Source organism: Zosterops lateralis (genome assembly GCF_965231275.1).
Source record: "Zosterops lateralis genome assembly, chromosome: 8".
Taxonomy (NCBI): Eukaryota; Metazoa; Chordata; class Aves; order Passeriformes; family Zosteropidae; genus Zosterops; species Zosterops lateralis.
Window position 1 is genome coordinate 24,313,429 of NC_139768.1, and position 15,007 is coordinate 24,328,435.

Here is a 15,007-nt window from a genome sequence, read left to right on the forward strand (position 1 = left end):
GGTAAACCCAGATCTGGGTAAAAATAGGTATACCCAGACCCGGATCAAAATGAGTAAACCCAGGCCCGGGTATAAAAAGGGTAAACCCAGACCCAAAAGGGGCCGGTCCTGGCTTTGGCGTTTGCGCCGAGCCCGCCAGGGGGCGCCCCGCGGCGCGGACCCAGCGCATGCGCACAGCGCCGGCGGAAGCGGCGGGAGCGGCAAGGCTGGCGGCGGCGGAGCAGGAGCAGCAGCAGCAGCGGGGGAGCGGCGGCGGCGCCCGGGTGGGGCTGTGCCTGCTGTGCGGGCTGCCCGCGGCCGGCAAGTCCACCCTGGCCCGCGCTCTGAGCCGCCGGCTGCCGCAGCGCCCGGGCTGGGCCTGCGCGCTGCTCACCTACGACGAGCTCATCCCGCCGGAGGCCTTCCTGCCGCGCGCGCCGGGGGCGGGCCCGCACGAGCCTTCCCCATTGGTCAGTGCGGCCGCGCTCATTGGCCGGGCGGGCGCGCCCGTGTGACGTCAGCGGGCGCGGCCGCCGTTGCCGGGGAACGGGACGCGGCCGCCGCGGGGCTGGGCCGGGCCGGGTCCCCTCAGGGCGATGCGGGGCCGCCACCTCCCGCCTTTCTCTCTCCACAGCTGCCCGGCTGGAAGCAGAGCCGCCGAGAGCTGCTGCAGTGCCTGGAGGGGTTCCTGAGGACGCTGTTCACCGGGGCGCCGCTGCCCGGCCCCGCGCAGCCGGGCTGGGAGCGCTTCCTGGGCTGCTGCCGCCGGCAGGGCCTGCTGCCCGCCGCGGACGGGGACGCCGAAGCCGCCTCCGGACCGCTCCTCCTCCTGCTGGACGACAACTTCTATTACCAGAGCATGCGCTACGAGGTGTACCAGCTGGCCCGTAAATGTAATTGTTCCTTGACCTTCGGCACGAGGATGTTTGTAGGAAATTCCGTGCTCTTCAGCTGCCTTCTTTCAAGGCTCGTTCTCTTGGAGCGTTGACTATTCTGATTGCTGGATACCTGTAATAGAGTAGCAATCAATGTAACTTTGTTACTGCCTTATTACAAATTGGTATATCATGTAAACCCCTTCCTAGAGCAGCCTTAAAGCACCTTCCAGTACATAAGGAGGCTCCAAAAGAGCTGGAGAGGGACTTTGGACAAGAGCATGGAATGACAGGGCAGGGGAAACGGCTTCATGGTGCCAGAGGGCAGGGATGGACGGGATATTGGGCAGGAATTGTTCCCTGGGAGGGTGGGCAGGCCCTGGCACAGGGTGCCCAGAGCAGCTGTAGCTGCCCCTGGATCCCTGGCAGTGCCCAAGGCCAGGTTGGACATTGGGGCTTGGAGCAGCCTGGGACAGTGGAAGGTGTCCCTGCCCATGGCAGGGGTGGAATGAGATGGGCTTTAAGGTTCCTCCCAATCCAAACCATTCCATGGTTCTGTGTGTTGACCTCAGGCATTACTTGTGCAGCCTTGAAGGTAAAATTATGTTCCCTGTCTGGATTTGTTTTCATGTCAGGCTCAGAACCAATGCGGAAGCTCCTCATTCATGTAGAGCCTTTCTCCTGCATGTTGCTCTCAGAAATTGTTACTTGAAGTGTTTAAAGATAAAATTGTCTGGTTCTTTTTAGATTCCTTGGGCTTCTGCCAGTTATTTTTAGAGTGTCCACTGGAATGCTGCCTGCAGAGGAATCGCCTCAGAAGTGATCCTGTGCCTGAGGAGACAATACAGTTAATGGCAAGGAAAATAGAAATGCCAGATCTCAGGAAAAACGCCTGGGAGCAGCACAGCCTCATTCTGAGTAGTTCTGATTGCATCTCAGAGGACGAGTATGTTACTGGATTGATCCTAGAGTTTTCCCTAAGTGCTATTTTCAGTGATAGAAGCTCCTTACTGTATCTACACAAAGTGTAAAAAATATTCCCAGTGGTGATTTTTGGAAGCCAGGCAGTTACACAGAATCCAGCCTTGTTGGGAGCTCACAGCCACCATGCTCTGCAGAGTTTTAACTTCAAAACTCACAGCATTCCTACCCTGTCACTGAAAATCTGTGTAAATTGTCTGAAATGCTAAGGCTGGAAATAATTTGAGTTCTAATTGTTTTTAAATTCAGATTATTTCACTGATTGCCTTAAAAATTTAACTGAAAACTTTTTTTTTTCCTAGTGGCATCATTAGAAAAGAAAAAAGTGTATCTGTTTGCCATGGTTTACTCTGTTGTTTGTTTTCTTAGTGAGCAGATCATGAACTTGCTGGCCACTGCTTTGGAAAATCCAGAGAGGCCAATTGAGGAGGACACAGAGCAAAAGGTAGCACTGCTGGGCTTCAGGGCACAGCTTTGGGGGCTGCCTGAGGTGCTGCTCATGTGTTGTTTTCAAACAGCACTTCAAAAGTCAAGTAAATTCAAAGCGTTTGCTTGTTTCCTTCCTTCCTGGTGGCCTGGGCAGGAAGCAGCTCGAACCATCTGTGCAGCCAGTGCCATCCATCAGGCTGACCAGGCGTGCAGGAGAGTCATCTCTCAGGCCATGCAGGATGCCAAAGGTACCTCTTCTCCCTGCCCTACCTATCGTGGGTGCTGACTGGCAATACAAAACAGTCCCTCAATTCCCTCAGGGTAAACTGGTCAGGAATCCTATCCCAACAGGTGTGCCTGAGGCAACACCTTCACAACTCTGGTCAGTGTTATTTGTAGAGGTTTGTAGATTTAAAAATTAGTATAATATTTATTAACTGTCTTAAATGCAGCTTTAATAAAGTCTAGAGCAGCATTTTAGAGGATTTCAATACTGTTTTGGGACACATGTTAATAAGGATGGGGCTTTGCAGTCTGCACTGACTGGCTCCTAAGATTTATATGAGGAGCAGCTCAGTGTCCTTAACTGAAAAACTCAGCTCTGTGCCTGTGTTCAGGCTTCTCTCTGTGACCAGGGACAGGAGGGAATGGTTGGAACTGTCAGGGCAGGTTTAGGTTGGGTATCAGCAAAAAGTTCTTCCCCAGAGGGTTCTGGCACTGCCCAGGCTCTGCGGGGAATGGGCACAGCCCCGAGGCTGCCAGAGCTCCAAGAGTTTAGGGACAACACTCCCAGGGATGCCCAGGGTGGGATTGTTGGGGTGTCTGTGCAGGGCCAGGAGCTGCACTGGATGATCCTTGTGGGTCCCTTCCAACTCAGAATATTCTGTGGTTCAGTGATTTTTTTTCTGTAAGCATGAAGTTAAAAGTTCAGCTTCAATTTTCTTTTAGGTAAAAATGTTCTCCCAAGTGAGATGAAGAGCCTGGCAGAAGAACTCAACAAACTGAAAGCAGAATTTTTGGAAGACTTGAGGCAAGGCAAGACTTTGAAAACCCAATATTCTGACCCTGCTACAACTGTTATTTCTTCATTCCAACATGAGGCAACCAATGTAGTAAATAAATACATTTTAAAATAATGACATAGAGAATGTTGGGTGTTAGGAGTCCAAGATGCTTCAAGTGCAGTACTCAGAGCACTGCTGCTGAGAGATCTGAGGTGCAGCTCCCTTCTCTGGAGCCCCCGTGCCTCCTCTCCCCATGGTATGGAAGAGAAACAGTTTAATCAAGTCTAACTAAGCTGTTCTTGGCTGTGGAGAGAGATCAAGCCAAGAGCAAACCATCCTGAGATCTGAATTTCACAGAATCAGAAAGAGTTAACCCATGAAGAGCACTTGGGAAAGCAGCAGCTCCACCCATGGAAGGACGTGCAATTAAGAATTGACATGAAGCCTAATTAGAAAGTGTTATTTTATTCATATCTTACAAAAGCAAAGCTTCACAACATGAACTACACAAGATAGTTATTTCAGAATTTACCTTGTCATCCCAAAAACGTTCACCAACATTAAAATTTATTTTACAATTCTAACAGGTTTCATTTTTGCATAAAATCTGCTCTTTACACTGAAATACATATTATTAACAAAGTAGGTACTTAGAAGCACATACACAGAGATTGCTCAATGAAAAATGCTTTAGCAGGAGAGAGATTTCCTGCAACAGAACATCCATTTGCTGTAGATTTTCAAAGAAGCTTAAAATTAGTAGAAAACTTGCCAGTGAAGACTTCTAAATTACATTCCCTTTGTCAAAAAGAAACAAAAAACAAACCCCAAAAACATCCTGGGACAAAACAAACAGTAACAGATTATTGGGCTGGAAAACACTGCTGGAAAGTGTCTCCCAGCACTGAGTTTTATATTAAAATGCCAATCAACATTTTATGTCTAAATCCTCTTCATCTAAACTTGTGTCTGTGAAAAAACAACTATTTTTCCTATTGCCTCCTTTCAAATATTCAAATGTTCATTGGAATATTCAGTAAATGTGTATTAAGAGTGCTGTAAATACTACATGTTAGAAATGTCCACAAAGCTATAAAATAAGCTATGACAATAAAAACAAAACCCCCACAAAGTTCATGTTTTGCAACAACTTAAAAGAACCGAGCTATGGAAAAATTCTATCTGCTTCCCAAACCTCCATTAGTAACAGTTAAAATGCTAATAACCCATTACCTTATAATATAATGATTTGGGTTTGGAAAAGAAAATAAACAGGTAAGTGCAGTGTAGCAGATGGAGGACTCAATATGAGAAGTTCCTTTAATTAAGGACTCAATCCCACAATCCTGGACAAGTCTCCCTCCCTGACTGTGGGTAAGGCCCGCTTGTGCAAGGGATCAGACTTGGAAAGAATCTGCCAGAACCAACTCAGGTCTTTAAATTATTGTCAATAGAATGTATAAGTTCTGAAAAACAGGAAACACACCTTCTCCCAAGCTCCTCAGTTGACAGAAGGGGACAATGATGTCAGGGCATTGTTAGGCTCAACTGAACAGAGTGTGATCATGGAACAGGAACAATCCCAGTCCTGGGAAGGACACAGGGATCCACCCCAGGGATCTGGTGCAGAGCCAAGGGATGAGCACCAAAGCTGCTGCTGCCCCAGAACCCACCTGCAATGAGGAGTTTGCCCAAGGAAACAGGGAAAAGGAGTTTTTTCATTCCTCACCCATTCCTCATTGTCCCAACTAATCTTTCCCTTAACTTCTCAAGAGCAGAACCAAAGGTATCCAGGCAGCAGCCGGAAAACCCTTCCAAAAAATGATCTGCAAGGCTTGGGGATAGATTTTTTCCATACCGAGTTTTGTTATTAAGAATGTACATTCCCCACAATAGGATCTCCTAAACAAGGGCCCCTTTTCCATGAGATCCTGGAGGCTTCCTTTTGCTCCCAACTCCTCCACTAGTGACCTATCCTTAGTTTTGTTCAAGGCCAACATGGTTCAGGAGTCAGGATTTCTCTAAATCACCAAATCATGAGACAAAGAAAAGCCTCTAACCATGTTATCACTGCCAACAGAAGCCCCAGTGGGTCAGGAACCACATCTGTGCACGTGGAAATTACTGTCCCCACGATACGAGGAAGGAAAAAGCCACAAACCAGGGAGAACCTGGATGCTGTGATCACTCAGTCCTGTAAGGTGCTCCCTGCAGCACCACCATTCCACAAGTGTCCTTGGAAATGCCAGAGCTTAGGAATGGGAGATTACATCATCTATCAAAAAGGCAAGGAAAACCACTTCCATAAATTGCTAATTGTAAAGTCTTCAAGAGGAATGTCTCTTATTTGAGACACTATATTTGAGCCAAATAAAAATTGTAGGCTTGTTCAATGTGTGATCCAAAGAGAGCCACCATTTCTGCCCTCTTTGACTGGAAAAAAATTTGATTCCAAAACCTGTCTAGGAGCAGTAACTTCTAACTGCAATCCAGCTCAATCAGCTTTTACTCCTTAAAATAAAGGATGTTTACACACGCAGACTTGCAGTTTTACTTATAAAATAAATCTAAAAAGTATAAAGCAACAATGAAATATTTTGGAATTACAGTGTCATGAAGAAAAATGGAAATTACATTGTCTTACAAATCCAGCAAAACAAATTCTGAACCAGGCCTGAAAACAAAACAATTTTTAGGAGTGACAGTGTTATTGTTCATCTTCACTACACTGGAACCACTTCAGTGGCAGATTTCTGACCTCATTACTACAAGACTGCACAGCCAAGAACCCAGTTCCTCAAGCACAGAAATTCAACAGTAGGTCAGTCAGTAGACAGAAACATGTCTGGTATCCAAATTTCTATTTAATTAAAGTTGAAATAACTTCTACAGCTAAAATTCTTACACAAGTAGTTTTCCTACATTGATCTCACCCTGGTCACTGCAAGTTTTTCCATTGGTTTCAGGAACTTTTAGCTCCCATAACAATATAAATTTGAACAAGCCAAACATTTGCTATTCAGATTCCAACCTCTGACTCGTGGAACATAAATAAAATCTCCTTGCTTTTGAAAAAAACATGGTTTGCTGATAGGAAAAGGGGAATATATAAGGAAAGGTTTAATTTGTCTCAAGTAGGACAAACCAAGTTAAAAGTGCATGTCTAAATATGGGAGAAGTAACAGTTCTTCCTTTATTTTTAATGTCTCAAATTCTTATCTAGCACATAAAGTTATTATTAATTTTAATTAAATGTTTTATTCAGGTTTATGTTAAAGTGCCTGTCCTTTAGCCTGAGGGCTTCTAAAGATGAGCATACACTATGAAACAAAATAAACAACTTGAGTTACCATTTGCCATTTACAATTCCTAAAAACAACTTCAGTGTGGTCAGCCAGTTTTCCTTTGCATCCTGCATGGAGCCCAGCAAAAAGCCAGAGGTCCTTCCCCTTATTCCCAGCACATCCAAAGGACATCAAACCTGGGAGAGGTGACAAACCAGGCCTCCAAGTCAAAATTTACAATAAACTGGATTACACAACTTTCAAAAATAGAGGCAACCTCTCAGTTGTAGCCTCGCCCAACATAAAACTGAACAAAGGAGTTTTAATTTGTAAACTTCTTGTTTGTTTCTATCAGAACTTCTATCAGCAAGACGGAAGTCTAATTGTGCAAATTTTACATATCTGTACAACTGAGTTTAAGGCAGTTAGAAATCTCACAGAATATATATTAGTTCTACAGGCTCTTTATTATGTCTCTAAAAATTGCCTCCTCTGAAAAACAATGACATGTAAAATTTTGTAGAGTGTAGGTAAAATAAGGTATCTTACAATTTGTTTCTATAACTCATGAATGACAGGCTTTTAGCTCAGTTTCTTTCCTATCATAGTTTTATTCACAAAAACCTGTTATCTTCTAGCTTTGTGCTAATAGTTAAATTAGTGTTTAAGTCCTAGCATGAAGAGTTTAGACTACACTAAACAAAAATTGATTATTAACCTTCATCAAATTAAAGCAACTTTTACATCAAATTGAATTTGTATGTGAAAATTGCTTCTTTTTGCTTGAGTAGCCAGGTTTATAAGGATTTCTCCAAAATCATAGACTGGTTGGGGTTGGAAGGGGACTTAAAGGAGGAACACGTTCCACTATGCCAGGCTGCTCCAAGCTCTGACCAACCTGGCCTTGGGCACTTGGGCACTGCCAGGGATCCAGGGGCAGCCACAGCTTCTCTGGGCACCCTGTGCCAGGGCCTGCCAGGGAACAATTCCTTCCCAACATCCCATCTAACCCAGTTCTCTGTCACCATGAAGCCATTCCTGTCTCTACATGACGTGTCACTGCATTGACCTTTCATATTTTATGGATAATATATCTTGTCTTGCCTAACAATCAATCTGGGAATTACATCCTATGGCTCAGGACACACGCTCTGCTGCTCCACTTGCAGAATGTTTATTGGGATTAACTGCAACCAACTTAAATTTAGCAACCACAGCATGTAAATGCATTCCAACCCTTACAGCACTCTTGGCTTTTTTTTTTTTTTTTTTTTTGAAAGGCTACAAATAAAACAGCAACTGAATCTGAAACAAAATTTCCCTGGCAAGTTTTACAAGAACACGGAAATCAATTTGCCTCCTTTGTCAAACTGATTAATGTGAAGATTCCTTTTGGGAATGTGCAAGCTTTCCATCAGCAAGTATGAAAAATAGACTGTAATATGTTAAAAAACTAAACAAAAGCATGTTCTCAGTCAATGTTGATTATGTTGGCCTCTGGCGAAGTGGCAAGCAAAGTCGTACTTGTTTTTACACTTACACCCACAAATGTTACACTGGAAAGGGTTTTCAAATCCATGGCATCCCATGTGGATGGTGTAAAGGATATTGTCCGCAAAGTACATGTCACAGTGTGGGCAGTGGTGCAGGAGCTGGGGGTCCTGCACTGGCAGGGTTGGAGCTGGGGTACTGGGCTGGCTGTTGCTGATGCTGGGCGTGCTGGTGTGGGCACTGCGGTCACTGCTGGGCCCTGCCACTGGACTATAGTTCCTCTGGTTGTGTGCGGGCCGGGAGTCAGGGCTGGTTGGAGAGGAATTCTGAGGGATATTTGCTGACACAGCTGACACTACTGCAGGTGCAGCAGGCTGCTGTATCATGAAAGGCTTTTCGTCTTGACAGGAAACGACGTCCGGAGAGGCTGGATTTTGGTTTTCAGGTGGCAAGCTGGACAACTGTCCTGCCAACGTGGAGAGCTGGTTCAAAGGATTATCCACCATGAGGTCTTGTGGATCCCTCGGCAAGCCACCGCTCTGAGTCGTTTTAGTCATGCTCTCGTACGCCTCAGTCTGGATATTGGGGATTTCATGGGTGAAATCATTAAGGTAGTCTGGCTTCTGCACCACCATGGAAGGCGGGCTCAGATTAATTAACGCTCTTCTGCTGTAGCCCAGATTGCTGGTCTTCTTCTGCAGAACCCCCCACATCTTCTTGCTGCTGAGGGAAGACCTGGTGCCCTTGATGGGCACCATCTTGTGCTTGCGGCGGCGGTGGTGGGACAGGTTGCTGCGGTCGCTGCAGCGGAAGGAGCACAGCTCACACTTGTAGGGCTTCTCCCCGGTGTGGGAGCGCATGTGAGCCTCCAGGTGACGCTCATAGGCCGAGGCAAAGGGACACAGGTGGCACCTGTGCGGCTTCTCCCCTGGAAAATCACAACACATTAGCCCAGAGTGATGCCTCAGGAAGGCTGACCTGGAGCAGAGACTGGACAGAGCTAAGGGAATAACGTAGGTATTTATCAAAAGGCTGTGGGCCTAGTATTTCTGAGTCTGAAAGATTTTTAGCCTGCCAGCAGCTGCTAACTTCTTCCCAAGAAAAAAATTCTCAAGAAAGTTTCTTCTCGAAACAATCTTGGCAAACAACCATTCTTTCTCAAAACAGCCTCTCCCTGGTGGTCTGGTAGTTAAGATTCGTCGCTCTCACCACCGCAATTCGGGTTTGATTCCCAGAGAGAAAACCAGCAAAACACCACCCAGAGAAAGACTCTTTTGAGAAAGGATAGTCATTTGCCAAGATTGCTTTGAGAAGAAACTTCCTTGAGAAATTTTTTCTTGGGAAAAAGCTAGCAGCTGCCAGCAGGCTAAAAATCTTTCAGACTCAGAAATACCAGGCCCACAAAAGGCCTTTAAGGTACACCTTGGGCAGGAGAAGAGCCTGGCCAGGGATACACGCAAGGTGGACTTAAAATGGTCACAAAATGGACCTGGTCACAAGATCTCACACTTTTATAAGTTTTGATCCATTTACATATTGGGGTTAAATTGTCCAATTACAGCTTCAGATTATCAAGTCCCATCATTTTTATTTTCTCTCTACATTGTTTATGGTTTTGGGCCTGAAAATTTGTAACCATTGTCCTTGGTCTCCATCTGGGAAATGATTTGTTTTCTCTATCTACTCTGTGAAGAGAGCTGACTAACACTTAATATGAGGCTCAGAACTGCACCCCTAGGCAGCACAGAATCTGCGAAACATGAAAGCTAAAACTTAAGGCATCAGTAGCACCTCAGAGTGCCTGGAAAAGGCTTGTGTGGAGCACAGAGTGGCTCATTGTGAGCTGCTCATCAAACTTCAGTCACCGCCAGCCTCGAGCTCAGCTGGGTATCCTGGGGGAGTGGAGAACACTGGGATGGCTCTGCCTCACCCAAGGGATCATCAGCACATGGAAAAATCCTGAGTGGAGTCAGCACAACACACAGCCTGCCTGGGAATGGCAGCAACAAAGCCGAGGACTGAAGGCAGTGATGTTTGTGTGGTGTCCCTAACTGGATCCAACCTCTCCCTCACCCAGGGAGTGCACAGGGGAACACAGGAATGTCCCTACCACCAAAACGATAACTCTGTTTAAACACTGAGGGAGGGCATCCTACTGGGACCTTCCAAACACCCCTACTCCTAAACATCCTGCAACTACCACCTAAACAACCCAGGCACACAGGCAGCCACTCAAAAGAACTGAGCTTTGAAAAAGGATTCTGTGGCTAAAGAGTTATAAGAGAAAACAAAAGCCAGTATTCCCTGGAGAGCTGTGTACTCTTCCAGATGGGAGATGGGATGGTGATCAGGGAGACCACCATCTCCTTCGCACATGCAGAACTTTGCTCTTCTATTAAATGAAATTTATAGATACTCACATTAACTTTTTAAAAAATGCTCAGAAAACCTTGTAACATAATAACAGGCCACATTTATAACAGAGCACTTTAGGACTTCTGATTTTCCCTTGATAGAATGATCTAGGAATTCTAGATCCAGGTCTGCAATGTCAGAAGTGCCTAAAGGATCTGATGTGTGTTCAGGTGCTGAAATGCAAGATCATCTTACTCTTCCTATCTAGAGTGCCAGCTCAATTTCTAAATCCCTGTCATGTGACTGATGAGCATTCCACAGTTTGGAATCACAGTCTGGGATACCAAATAGATTTCTTTCATTCCCTCTCCATCACTGGCTCTCCAAGAGGAAAGAAATCAATTTTTGTGCTACCTCTAAGTACCTTCTTTGCACCAAGTAAAACCATGATTTCTCCATGAGCATCATATACACACAAGGATGGGTAAAGATCTGGAGACTTGGCAAAGTGGTATGAGAAGATTGACAAACTCCCTGCACTCACACAGAATTTGCCAATCTGATTTCATTCTAAACTGGTTACACAGAGATAAAAGTTTTGCATCACACATAGCACAACACATTATCATTACTACTCATTATCTGCTGTCAGATTCAGCGTGAAGCCAATCCTGCAGTAGGCTGCACTTAGTAATAATAATAATGGTTGCATGATTGTGCCTGGGTCACAACTCCTTTGGCAGATGTCCAGGATGCTGTACCTGTTTATTTACACTGCTCTGAGGCTATGAGTCAGCTGCCACTTGCCTATTTTAATGCTGACTCATCTGAGCTTTCACAGCACAAGGATTCCATCTCCTGGCCCTCTGCCAGCCTTCCAAGCCAAACAACACTCAGGCCTTGGATCTTCTTCCCTTGAGTGAAAAAATAAACCAAACCAAACCAGGAAAACCAAGCCAAAATAACTCTTTTCTTGTTTTGGAAGACACAAGAGAAGAGTTTACCAGGTTTTCAGAATGTGAACCTGAGAACTCTCTGATTTCTGGTTGGTTGCCATTTCCTACCCAATTCTGCCATGTTGAAATAAGCCAAGACTGCAGGACCAGTGCAAGGAGCCCCACATTCCCCAAAATCCACCCAGGGAGTTACTGTGTGTAAGGAATGGATCCCAGCAAAGTGAGAATCTGACTAACTCTACCTGAGGAGGGCTACAATTACACCCCAGTTACAACAGGTGAGTCCCAAAACGCCACCTACTCAAGACCACTGAAAAGAGACACTTGGAAGACTTGGGACAGTTCATACCAGACTGGGAACCTGTAAAAACTTTCATTCTTTGCAGGACACATTTTTTTTCTGCTCTGCTTAACACCCTGAAGCCTTCTGTATTGGTGTGATACACCTGACAGTCTTCACAAGCACCTATTTTCTTGTTTCCTCTCATCTGCCATGAAGTTGGAGCTTTCAGAACAGTTTAGGATATTCTAACCTTTATGAGAGTTTTGCTTTCAAGTTTATGCATTCAACAGTGGCAAATGCTCCTTAACAAGCCACAGCTTATGATTTTTCTGTTCCCTACTAGTATCACTTACTTGATGGTATGTCCTCACATTTGAATATTCTACCAATAACTTTATTCTTATTACTATGCTCTGTACTTCCACATCTAGAATGTTGTGCAGAACAGGAATATTTTCATGGCTAAACAACAGAGGAAGAAAAGGCCCTATAAATCTCTGTATAGGAACATGTACATTTGTCACTTTTCTTATCAGCACAGAAAAACTAAAAGATATTTTTAGGGCCCTTCAAAATTGACACTGAAGTTTTCATGCTAAACTTTACTCCCATATAGTTACTTATAATAATAAATGTCAGTAGGAAATTGCACAGTTTATCAAGGTAATGGCACACCTTTACAAAAACAGACTATAAAAACCCAGCAATGCCCAGTTACTGTTAAGAACTCTCACAGTGCTTGAATTTGCCAACTCCTGACATGCAAATCCCAATGTTAAACACCCCAAGGGCTCCAGGGAAGCAGGGCAGAAGCTCCCATACCTGTGTGAATCCTGATGTGCTCTATGAGCCGTGCTGTTCCTTTGCTGGCGTAGTTGCAGTACCGACACTTCAACTTCCCATCAAAAGTCCTTTCAAATCCATCCACCAACATTCCTGAGTTTTCATCCAGAGAAACTTCAACAGAAGGATGATCCAGACCATTCTGGTCACCTTCTGTCCCAGCTGTAACAATGCAGCACAGATTGTAATGAGCAATCTGTGGGACACCATCTGTCACACTGTGAGCAAATGCCAAACAGCTTTTGCTTCTCTCTGCCCGTGCTCTTTAAATACAGAGAATTATAAAAAACATGCCCTGATTAAAACAAAGGTACATACACATCCCTTGTGACATGAAAATGATATCAGAAATGCTTCCATATAGCTGCAGCATTACCTGGACTGTGAAGACTGAAGTCAATCTCAAAAAAAATCAAATTTATGGTACTGGAATCAGCTCACCTCCCTGGAGAGTCTCCACTTCCTTGTCACCAGTAACTGATCCAGAAATCATATTGACATGGTGAGTCTGCTGGGTCAGATATTCCTGAAAATCCTTCACAAAATCCAATGGTTCTGCCTTCTTCTCCCCCATATTGGCTCTTTCATTTACAACCTCTCGTGCCTAGAAGGGAAAACGTTTTCAGAACACAAGTGTCATTGAATTTGGCTGCATTCATAAAAACAAGGTCAGGTTTTGGGTTGGATGTTTATAAGTGAAGAATTACTTTTATCACACAGCATGAGTCAAAGAACAAATGGACAACCATAAGAATATTGGTTTTTGAATTTTTAACTCATTAAAGATCACCAAATAAAATTTATGGGGAAATCGCTGTCAGTAACAGGTAAATGACATAATAATAAAATAGTAAATAAATTTTTAAAATAAAAAAATGTAATAACAATTAACCTGCCTTTAAAAATAAAAAAATGGATCATACCTGAATTTAGTTCCCTGCTAAGTAGCAAACATGCTACAAAATGTACCCCAACTCCTCAGATAAAAAGCACAGCTTCTCCACTTTTCCTAGAAGGAATAAAAAGGAAATGTGAATCCATTACTCTTCCCAACCCCCAGGAGTTAAAGAAAGAAACATGAAAAATATTTGTGTTTGAAAGACAGGGCTCTTACACTCTGCTGCTTTAAATTTTGTTTAAATAATCACACTTCCAATATAAGTTTTTCAAAGACTGCATCCTCTGCTTCCTGGATTTCACTTGAAGGACATTTCTGACTCACTGACTGTTTTACAATAAACATCTGGCTCCAAAAAAAACCAGATTTGGATCAGTCAGTAATAGGAACTGCAGTGTTGGGAAACAAGTGAATGTTGGTGATTAACAAAGCTGGAAAGAAGCCTTAGACAAAGCACTGTTCCACAGTTCTCCCAAAATTTTACTTTCCTATCCTGAGTAAAAGTCTTAATCCAGTCCATTATTTTGCACTGAAATGATTAAGATACTCACCAGAAATCAGTGGTCAAGCTTGTTTTGTGGAGGGTAAATACTAAATCTCTACAAAGTCTCAATTCACAATGAATTTGGGAAGACAGAGCTTGGGATACATTTGGAAGGAGAAGAACAAGTCTGTCCCATTATTGCTGCAGATTATAATCAGAAGTAATTTACAGTTCTACCATTTCAATAAAAATATTCTTTAATAGGTACTTAGGTGACCAACAGAAACTCCAGTTCAGAGTTCCAGACCACATTTAAATATCTCCTCCTGTGTATCCAAAGCTACTTACAGATGTTTGTTCATTTTTGGCATCCAGATGAGGATGTTTTTTCACATTTTACCTGAGTGTGCTCAACTCTCAGCATTGATTATCACCATGAAGTGAGTTTGGAACATATCTTTATGCATCTGTCTACCTACCCTCTTCTAGGTGTCACCACCTTCTGTAGGCCTAAGTTAATTTGTGTTCCATTTGTTGGTGTCTCCTGCAATAAAACAAAGACATCAAAGATATGACTTAGAATATTAAAGACATCTCCAATATGGAAGATATGAAGAGAAAAACAGGACAATGTAACATAGAGTCCTGACCAAGCCAACTTTCCACAAATTATAATGAGAAATAGAAATTTAAAATTAAACCATTTGAAACAACATCAAGGGTTTGTGTGATCAGAGGAGAATCTGTTTGTGTCTTTGGATAACACACTAAAATTTATTTCATAGAATCATGGAATAGTTTGGTTGGAAGGGACCTTAAGGCCCATCCAGTGCCATCCCCTGCCATGACAGGGACACCTCCCACTGTCCCAGGCTGCTCCATGCCCCAGTGTCCAACCTGGCCTTGGACACTGCCAGGGATCCAGGGGCAGCCACAGCTGCTCTGGGCACCCTGTGCCAGGGCCTGCCCACCTTCACAAGGAGGAATTTTTTCCTAATATCCCATCTAATTCTGCTCTCTGTCAGTTTAAAGCCATTTTCCCTTGTCCTGTCACTCCAGGCTCTTGTAAATTGTCTCACTCCATGTTTCTTTTGTGACCTTTCATGTACTGAAAGGCCACTATTAGATCACCCCAAAGCCTTCTC

General features: G+C 44.0%; 2 protein-coding genes across 2 annotated transcripts; one reads left to right on the forward strand and one right to left on the reverse strand.

Annotated features, from left to right (window-relative positions):
- Positions 1 to 167: 167 nt before the first annotated feature.
- PSTK (phosphoseryl-tRNA kinase) lies at positions 168 to 3,610 on the forward strand (the record flags this gene model as incomplete). The annotated part of the gene is made up of 6 exons (XM_083866272.1): positions 168 to 398; positions 455 to 872; positions 1,602 to 1,800; positions 2,205 to 2,280; positions 2,419 to 2,512; positions 3,213 to 3,610. 6 exons carry the CDS (start codon positions 168 to 170, stop codon positions 3,398 to 3,400), a joined length of 1,206 nt encoding a protein of 401 aa, XP_083722398.1. The 3' UTR covers positions 3,401 to 3,610.
- A 107-nt stretch (positions 3,611 to 3,717) lies between these two features.
- Positions 3,718 to 13,607, reverse strand: IKZF5 (IKAROS family zinc finger 5). The gene is made up of 4 exons (XM_083866811.1): positions 13,404 to 13,607; positions 12,922 to 13,084; positions 12,460 to 12,642; positions 3,718 to 8,971 (listed from the first exon to the last, which is right to left on the reverse strand). The coding sequence occupies exons 2-4, from the start codon at positions 13,052 to 13,054 to the stop codon at positions 8,028 to 8,030; spliced, it is 1,260 nt and encodes a 419-aa protein (XP_083722937.1). The 5' UTR covers positions 13,055 to 13,084; positions 13,404 to 13,607; the 3' UTR covers positions 3,718 to 8,027.
- Between the last annotated feature and the right edge of the window lie 1,400 nt (positions 13,608 to 15,007).